At 38.4% G+C, this 9,788-nt stretch overlaps 1 protein-coding gene across 3 annotated transcripts; it reads left to right on the forward strand.

Moving 5' to 3' along the window:
* The first annotated feature begins 180 nt into the window (after window positions 1-180).
* LYPLA1 (lysophospholipase I) lies at window positions 181-9,406 on the forward strand. 3 transcript variants are annotated; one of them, XM_008938037.1, is made up of 8 exons: window positions 181-200; window positions 3,547-3,612; window positions 4,975-5,022; window positions 5,863-5,933; window positions 6,553-6,626; window positions 7,340-7,441; window positions 7,767-7,943; window positions 9,353-9,406. In XM_008938037.1, exons 3-8 carry the CDS (start codon window positions 4,982-4,984, stop codon window positions 9,404-9,406), a joined length of 519 nt encoding a protein of 172 aa, XP_008936285.1. In that variant the 5' UTR covers window positions 181-200; window positions 3,547-3,612; window positions 4,975-4,981. The 3 variants fall into 3 exon arrangements, with proteins under 3 accessions (XP_008936285.1, XP_008936286.1, XP_008936284.1); XM_008938038.1 differs by having other exon boundaries at window positions 7,809-7,943; XM_008938036.1 differs by lacking the exon at window positions 181-200 and having other exon boundaries at window positions 3,553-3,572.
* The last annotated feature ends 382 nt before the right edge of the window (window positions 9,407-9,788 follow it).

Below are 9,788 nucleotides of genomic sequence, written 5' to 3' on the forward strand. Positions count from 1 at the left end.
GGGAGGCCGGGCTGGGGAAGCGGGGCTTCTTTCGGGAAAGTTGCGTCCTGCTCCGCGCCCTGTGCCTCCGTCAGATCCGCGGTGGGCGTCTCTAAGAACGTGGCTTCGGGGCGTTTATTCTTCACAGAGCTTACACCGCTATGGCTTTTTTTTTCTTTTGGTCATTTTTTTTATTTTCTTCATGGACTGGGAGATACCGGGTGAGTATCCTGCTCTCTTACAAGCTTTGTAGTTATTACAGCTTTCAACTACAAAGCTGCATGTTTTAAAGACAGGAGTAGTTAAAAGTTACCTCAGCTTAAGTGGTGACATGAGAGGTGTAGGTTTGCTATTAGGAAGAATTTCTTTACTGACAGAGCGGTGAGGGAGGCATTGGACCATGCTGCCCAGGGAGGTGGGAGAGTCACCATCCCTGGAGAGGTTAAAAAAATATGTGGATGTGGCACTTCAGGACATGGTTTAGTAGTAGTAGTAGTCGTCTTGGGTTGATTGGTTGGACTTGATGGTCTTTGAGGTCTTCTCTCAACCATAACAATTTCATGATTTCTGTTATTATTATTTTGCCCTTAATTGAATGCAGCAGCTAACAACAAATGAAACTCATGTAAGCTGGAATGATGGTGACAACTGTTTCTTTAAAATCTCCCAGCATAAGTCCTGGAAAACTTTTTCTTGTCTCTTCAGTCACTTCCCTAATTTTGTCTGAATGTCTTCCCTCATTTGTTTGGGAGTCAAACTTGGTGGAAAAACAAGCTGTTGATTTCTAATCTTTCACTCTCCTGAGGGGTCAGTTCCTGGTTGTTCCTGTGCTTGTCTAAATGTAAAGTTGTTCTGGTGTGTGTTGTTGGTTTGTTTGTTTGTTTGTTTTTTCCTAGACTTGAGAATTGCTTGTTTGCTAGTAGGAGCAGTTACTTTATGATTTCTTCTTCAGTATGTCATACTTAAGTCTGGATGTTAATATATCTAAACAAACTCCAAAGCAGTCTATCTGAGATATGGTCTTCTGCCCCCCCTCCCCTCCCCAAACCCTCAAATAAGCTGTCAAATGCCCTGTTTGCCTTATTCCTGTAATTTCCACATTTGAGTAGAAGTGGAAAGAGGAGCGAATTTCTGGGACACCTTCTAGGTGTGGTGTCATGTTTCAATTTGAAGCTTTTGTGTGCTGAGCTGTAGGCATCCATTCATTGTCTCAGTTAACAATTAATAAGTTGAATTAACAAGTTAGGATTGTGTTGAAGCCTTTTTTGGTGGATGAATTTAAAGGAATTGGTGCTTAGATACTGAAAATAAGCAGCATGAACGCTTTGGCTGTTGTGCTCCCTTCTGGGCAGAATTACATAATATTTTTTTAAGAACTCTTGTTTTTGTTACCTAGAACTTGAATGTTGCTTCTGGGTTGAAACTTGCAATGTTTAAGACAAGCTTTTATGTGAATAACTAAAGAAAAAAAGAAAGTTGGGTGTCAGTTGTGTGACCTGGACACTTAGTAACTTAAAAAGAGTCAAGTCCGTGCCCTGGGCAGTGTGCTACAAGTGGAGATGGTTGCTCTGGTTTGTTGTGCTGACAAACCACCAGCTTGTTTGGATTATCCCTCTTCCTTTCTGCTGTCAGGATGCAGCTGAGGCAGCAGCACCTTCATCTTGGCACAGAGTGGACGTTCAGCGGCTGATTGCAGAATCTTTTGAGTCCTTGCAAATTGGGTTGATGTTGGTTTTGGCAAGGGGGGAGAAAACAACCATGAGAGATTTGCTCCTTAACATAAATTGTGTTCCTTAGACCAATGTGGTATTTCCATTTTTGTGACAGAGTTAACACACAGTCTCGAGCTTGCAAACGCACTGAGCTTAATGGAATGGGTGGCATGTTGTAAGACCTCAGTTGAAATAGGGTGATTTAGCTGTAGTTGTTCCTCTCCTCCACTGCAGATCAGGTGAGCTAAAACTGCCTTTGACTTACTGCCATTTATTCAAAAAAAAAAAAAAAAGCAATAGTAGGGACCCAAAAAGAATTGTCTGAAGAGAACAAATTAACAATTTTATAATTTCCCACAGTTTAAACTGACTCATTCTACTTAATATGCATTTTTAAATTGCTTGCTTCAGTTTACCAGCTATATTTTTCTTACTCTGAGAGGTGTCTAATAGAGGCTATGTTCTTTTTGTTTCTTAGTTCCTATATGAATGGCACTTAAAGACTGGTACCTGCTTGCAAAATCTGAACAAAAAGTACAACCTAGGAGATCATTTTGTGCAGGCTGTGTAAATGTGTATTGAACATTGTTTTCCAAATTTGTCAAAGTAATCTTTATAGTTGGCTAAAACCATCCACAAATTCTTAGTTTGTCTTGGTCATATTTCTCCTTTAGATTCTTACTCAGCCCTCTGTGATATTGCAAATACTATGCAAGTAGTATCACCCATGATTTGTTAATAGCATATAGAAAAGTTTGGGTAGGAAGCGGGCTGAGATACACAGCTACTGTGATACACAGTTGCTGTTTCAAATGTCTGTGCTGTCTGCACATTGGAAATGTCTTGTAACTTTAGGTAGCACACATTATTTCAGCATGATAATAGCATTAAAACTACACCAAATATGCTTTTATGATGCGGCTCTGATGCATTCAGCTGTGTCACTGATGAGTTTGTTAAAGGCTTTTTCTGCTTAGAATCATCTTTGCTGTATCTAGTTTAGTGGTTGAGTTAGGAATAATAAGTAATGAGGAAAATCAGGGAATATACAGGTGCTCTTGAGCACTCTGGAAAGCCAAGTGTGGGCACAGGCAGTAGTTCTGCTCAGGTTCAGCTTTGAGTCCAGCTCAGTTCATATCTAGATGAGCCTTGGAGTGAATCTTCTGGAGCTGTTTATTTAAATTGCATTTTTCAGCTTTCTCGTTTATAGGAAGTTTGATAACTTTGTGGATGTCATGTTGTTCTTTGTGTTCACAGTGCATGTGCTTAGTTGAAAAAGCCACCTGTGATCTGGAGTGTTGCTCAGGACTGCCTGAACCTGAGACAGCTCGTGCTGAGCCAGAGTTAACAGATCTGATTGATTAGGTTGGCTCCTCGTGCAGTTAGCTTAGGTGTTCACTGCTCTCCAACATCTGAAAATGAGATTCACAAAAAACAAAGCTGGCTGTGAAAGAAGCTGCCTTAATTCTACAGGAGCCACAAAGCAGCTTCTAGGCTAGAGCTTCCTGGAAGCAGGATACCTGTGTTCATCACATGTTGTAGGACCCATGTTAATAACCCCAGACAGATGCAGAGCGGGCTTTGCTTAGACCCAAAGCAGTATTTCTGCAGCCCTGCCACAGTGATAACAGACCAGTTAGATACTGTGTATGCAACAAATACTCAGAGGCAGAACAAACTTCTAAGTTTAGTGCTCTATTGATAGCATCTTACAGCTGATGTAAAAATGTTCTCAAAATGTGTTCATATTGATCTAATGCAGCATGTTTCATCCTTGCTCTGTGCTGTTGCACAAAGAGAGAAACAAGATCTAAGCCAAAACATAAATGCCATTGAATAAATTTTTTGTTGACAGGCATGGATGGTCAGAAGCACTTGCAGGTATCAAAAGCCCTCATGTGAAATATATTTGCCCACACGCGTAAGTTTAATTTTTCTTGCTATACATTTTTCTCTGGGTTTAGTTATTAAGATTCTTGCACAGATGATAATGTCAGATGGCATTTGGATGTCTCTGCTTTTAATTTTTATATACAAACACACTCTCATGTTGTATGTAAATAATGTATCAAGTATTGTGTTATTTTTAGGAACAGCTGTGTGATTTACTTCATGGCAAAACCCTATATTTTGCTTTTGTTCCTAATCCAGCCTGAAAACATATTTGGAAAGCTTTATGTGCAAAGTTAGATTGATTTGACTTCATGTTTTCACCAGATTGGGTGGTTAGTTGGTTGTTAAAAATCGTCTTAGCAGGGAACAATTTTTAATATTTTACTGACCATTAAATATACTTTGTATTAGGTACATATACCTCTTAAGCTCAGGTGTGCGTGTAGTAGATGAAATTTCACGTTACATGCAGCAGGTTTCGAAGACTGACAGGATATTGATATTTTCAGCAAATAATGGAATTTGAGCTGGTTTTGTGCAATAAGAGAGGTGAAATTCTTCTGAGTAGGGTCAGGAGTCAGTAAATAATGCATTAAGAGGTATCTAGCATTAACTTAATGACAGATAAACTAAGTATGATCTGAATTTATTTTACTGCAAAACTCAGATGGTCTTTTGCTCCAGTAATCTTGGGAGATGTGGAGCAGGGCTGATAGGGAGATAAGTAAGCAACGTTTTGGTGTCTTACCAATTGCTGAGCTGTGATTTATTTATCTATTTTACCCCATGGCCATGCTTTGCTGAGCTGTTCAAAAAGAGCTTAGCAATATCTACTGTTCTATTCGTGTGCCATTTGGCTTCTTTCAGCCTTCCCCTGCAGAACATATGTTTCTTGGTTTCAGTAGATTAAAATTGTAGCCAGATTTGATTTGTGGCATGGTCAAAGTTGAGCTGTGGAGAGAAGCACCTGTGTCCAGACTCATGTCCACTTCTCCACTGCTTTTGGCCACTTCCGTGGATTTACTAATGCTGCTGTGCAAGATGCCTTCATCTGCTGAGCGTGTGTATGGAGCTGTGATAACTAACTGTTACTTGGAAATAACAAAGTGAGATGTATCTGTACATAAAAATATGTAGATTCACTCACGTTTATGTAAGGCAGCCCATTCATCTTTTGCTTGCTCTCTGTATGGAGTGGAAATTCAACCCTGAATATTAAAACGATTTGGCAGGTTTCAACAGAGATTTCTTGAAGAGATGCTACAAAGTAGTTAATTACAGTTTGAAAGGAAGACAGAATTTGGGATATTTTATTGAGTGACATAACTGCATCTGGATTATGAAATTTCAGTATGTGTCTTATGTCTGTGGTGTTCAACCTCATTCCTAGGCCAGTTATGCCTGTTTCCTTGAACATGAACATGGCTATGCCGTCATGGTAAGTACTTGTTCAATTGCAGATGATGCTAATCAAAAGGTGTCCAGGGATTTGAACCCATTGTCCTTAATTAAAACCCAAGAGCAATCTGAATGACTGGTTTTAAACACATGTAAGTATAAAAACCTTTTTGCTTTAATTCTATTCTTATAAAAGGGCTCTCATGAGTACACTGATTATCCTTGTGTATCTGTGATAATGCTTACTCCACAGGACTAAGCTACATGTCTAAAATCCAAACCCCACTTTATTTTACAATATATAGTTATACTCTATAGCTGGTATTCTGTAGGAATTTATAGTCAGTATTAGTAGTGACTTGGAGTGGAAATATGATTGCTACTTGTCAGTATTATTGGTCGATCAGTAGAATATCTAGAAACTGGTCTTTAGAACATCCCTTCTGAATGGAAAACAATAAAAATATGGTAGATTTCAACAGTCTTAAACCACACCTCCTCAGGATTTATTGCTTTTTTCCCCTAGGTAACTTGTTCTTGTTTTTCCTATATTTTTTCGAACGGTATTTTAGTTTTGTATATGCAACTGATGAACTGAAATTCCTAAAAAATTTTTGGGGCAAATATCAAAACTGAGTGGCTTAATCTGCAGTAAATTACAGAAGATAGCAAAACTCAGAAAAGCTTTGTTGACTAGACCTGGCCTTTTAGCCACATTCACAGATCTGTCCACCATTTCCTGTAATCTTCAAGTGCTTGGTACTAAATAATATGTCAGCTAACATTTTTATCTGGAAAATATCCCAATTTTATTACTTATATTTTAAGGAAGTGGAGTGGATGCTCTGATGAGTAATGCTCTTATTGATATTTTTGTAAGGTTTGATATCATTGGACTTTCTCCAGATTCACAAGAGGATGAAGCTGGGATCAAGCAGGCAGCAGAGAATGGTATGCTTCAGAATACTTCTTTATGCCTTAGAAGTGCTTCTGTGGATTCTTAAAAATGAATTATCAGTCTGAAACAGACCTTACAAAGTTAAAATGGGGGAAAATGATGTGTCCTTAATGTATTATTGCTGATCAAATTTTAGCTATATGCTTTGTTTGTTGCTTTGGGTTTGGTTGGTTGGTTTTTTTTCACATTTCATGAGTAAGCAGAGTAATTCACCAGTATAAAAACTTCAGACTCTGAAGTATGAATTCTACAAATGGTAGATGGGAACCAGTGGGGTGTGGGTTGTTTTTGGTGGTGGTGTGTTTGTTTGGTTTTTTAAGAGCTTCTGGGTAGCACAGTCAGTTACAGCTGTATGAGCATCCGCTTGTGCTGCTGAAGAGTGAGAAGAGGTTACGTCTTCTCGCAGTGGGGCATTTGCAAGACTTACTTGCATTCATTATCTGTGGAAATGGTACCAGGGGCTGGAATTTCTGATCTGATACGTTGTAATATATAGCTGACTAGATTTTCCTCTTGCTAGCTTTCTGTGGACACCAGGGAGAAGGTCTCTTTCCCTGTCTAGGCAGACAGAATGGCATTGTTTTTAACTGCTGGCGTTTATTTGTGTTGCAGTTAAAGCACTGATAGACCAAGAAGTAAAAAATGGAATTCCTTCCAACAGAATTATTCTGGGAGGCTTTTCTCAGGTAAGGTATGGTTGGAAAGAACTCTGTCTTTTTCTAGGGATGTAATCTGGCTTTCCTAAGATGGAAAATCCAGACACTTGAATTGAAAACAACTGATGTTAGGTACTTCAAAAATTTCAAGGTGTTAATTTTCCTTTGCCTTGACAAATTAAGCTCTTCAGTTTTATGCAAATAATTAACTATTCAGTGAAAAATGAACGTGCTTGTGGAAAAAAGGTATTAAAAGTTAATAGTCTGTTTAGAGCTTTCATGCATGTATGTAGCTTTGCTTGAAATTCTTGCTAGTATTCTTTATTTAATTTTAATTTGGTAGATATTTGATAGTCTGGATTTGAGAAATATCTTCCCTTCATACTTGTAAGACACCTGTGGTAGGCAGTTTAATAGGTTAGTTGGTCCGTACATCAATCTGCATGCAAGTAAAATATTAAAGTAGTGATAATACTGGCAAGAGTGATAGTGCTTTATTTCCTTTTTTTTTTAATTTTTTGTTCCCAGCTGTTAGTTAAAGTAAATCTGCTCTTTTACTTCTCATTTGGACACATGGACATGGGAGGGGTGAGGAGCAAAGTAAATGTTGTACAGGAATACTGGGTTTAGTGTTGGTTCTAAGGAAGAATAAATGAGAAGAGAAAAAGACTTAAAGGAGAAACCAAAAGCATTAAAAGGAAGATTACAATCACTGTTCTAATACTTCTGTCTGTTTATCTCAGGGTGGTGCTTTATCATTGTATACAGCTCTTACAACACACCAAAAATTAGCAGGTGTTGTAGCCCTCAGCTGTTGGCTTCCTCTACGGGCTTCTTTTCCTCAGGTATTTATCTTTCTTTCCTCAGCTAATTTGCCCTTGGGGAATGAGAATATCCAAAGATTGTATTTTGTGCAGGCATTAGTGGCCATCATTATAACTGAATATTGATAGCTGTTTGATAACTCAGAAGTCTTTAAAATAGGGCTCTGGAGTTTTAGAGTTTGGCAAGTGGAGAAATTGACAAAATGTGTTTTGTTTTGTTTTTCCTTTAGAATTCAACTTCTTCATTGTGCCATGTTCATTATTTTCTCTTGAAGTTGTTAGCCTTACCTCCACTTATTCACTTACTGTTTCTTTCTTCTCTTCCCTCTAATTCCACACCTAACAGGGCCCTATCAGTGGTGTCAACAAGGAGATTGCTGTTCTTCAGTGCCATGGGGACTGTGACCCATTAGTTCCTTTGATGTTCGGTTCTCTTACTGTTGAGAAGCTAAAGAGTATGATAAACCCAGCCAACGTAACCTTCAGGACTTACTCTGGCATGATGCATAGCTCAAGTATTGAGGTAATTTTCTTAATGTAAAATGTTGTAGCTGAGTATGGTTAATTTTTTTCCTCTCAAAACAAATATGTATTGGATGGAGTTTTTTTCTGTGGGGTTCTATTTGCTTGATTTTGGACTGTTATATTTATTTATTAATAACAAGTGCTTGATGCTACTGACTCATTTTACTGAGTGACTGAGTGCCTGGCTGAAAAAGTATCCAAGGTAAAAGCTTATGATGAGTGGGATCTTCCTCATAAGATTGTATTTTTAGGTCTAGGCTAGTTGATCCATAAAATACTCTTTTTTTCCCCCTAGTTTTTGTTAATTGCTTACTAAAAAAATCCCACTGAATTAGAAGGCAGATTCTCACAGCATAAAGCCAACTTGGTATTTTGGAGAGAAGAATCTTTTTCGTTCTAGAGATGGAGACAGTGAAGTAATAATGAGTGAGGGTTGATGCTATCAAAGTGTCAGCCTCAGAACCTATATTTATGATTCTGGCTCGGCAGGCAGCTGTGCTGATGTAATGGGGCTTGTTCCTGCCAGAAGAGGGTGGACTGGTTCCCTCTACTCGTGACCTTATGGTCCTGTCCTCCTTGTGCCAGCTCTGGAGCTAATCAGAAACTTGTTTGAACCATTCTTGCTAAAATGGCAAAACCGCTGGCTTCAGTTTTTGCAGCTATAGTGAGCTGAAGCATCACAACTAACACCAAGAAGTGATAGGAGTGAGGAAGAGAAGAGTAGGCAAGGAACAGATCTGCCATTTGTCAGCAGCAGTTACTTTGCTAATTTGGATTGCTGCATCTTGTGGGAACCGCACCTTCAGACAACCTTTGTGACATTTAGACAGTGTAGGCAGTAATAGCATTGAGTTGTCACACAAATATGTTAATATTAATAATGTACCCTTTCTTACAACATTGATTTATTAAAAATAAAAGATTTTCTTTTTAATGAGGGTTTGTTTCCCAGTCCGGTTTGCTGTATTGCTTTTCCTTAAGGAAGGAAGCATCAGGAGGGTTAAAAATGAATGGTTAGGAGGAGGAGCAGCTGCTGGCTTTTCACACTGATGCTAACTTGGAAAAGTTATACATGATACTACAGACTTAGCTACATTCAAATCCTGTCTGTACTCAGCCTGGGGCTATTCATGTCACTTGAGAATTAATATATAGACTGCATGCTTAATTTCCGGGAGAGAGAGGGAGAAAAAGCAGTCTTGGGTCTTTCTTGTATTTTAGCCTCTTCATAGTGTCTTGAAGTTATCAGCCTTGTTGTTTGCAAAGTGGTCTGATTTTTAACAGGTAACTAATTAATATTTATAGCTCAGCTGCTCATTTTAACTGAAATATTGAAACATGGTTTAGTGTAGCTGAATGTCTGTTAGTAGGGAACTTCAACTAAAACATACTTTTATCTTTAAACAGGAAATGATGGATGTGAAACAGTTCATAGACAAACATCTACCTCCTGTAGACTGAAATGCTACGTGAGAAGCCTTCTAAATAAATACACCAGCATCCACTGTGGTAGAGTGTTAATCTTTTCATGTGGCCGATAGGAAGCGTTGCTTCTGTACCTGCAGCGTTACTACTGTGTTGCAAATTTATACTTGGGATGAGGATTAAACAATACACATGTACAAGAAATGATAAAGTCTTTTTAGTATGAGTCACCCACTGGTGGGACTGTCTGAATGAGTCAGCTAGGTAACTGGGACAAAATGTAACCTAAGCCTACTGTTTTAAGATAATTTTTTTTTTGATAGCAGAATTTTAAACTATTTGTACAAGTAACGAAAAACTGCATTTAAGCAAGCAACGTAATTGTGACCAGTTTAGTTACACTCAAGATGTGATTTGT

The sequence above is a fragment of the Merops nubicus genome, unplaced genomic scaffold (genome assembly GCF_000691845.1).
Source record: "Merops nubicus isolate BGI_N331 unplaced genomic scaffold, ASM69184v1 scaffold35043, whole genome shotgun sequence".
Classification (NCBI taxonomy): Eukaryota; Metazoa; Chordata; class Aves; order Coraciiformes; family Meropidae; genus Merops; species Merops nubicus.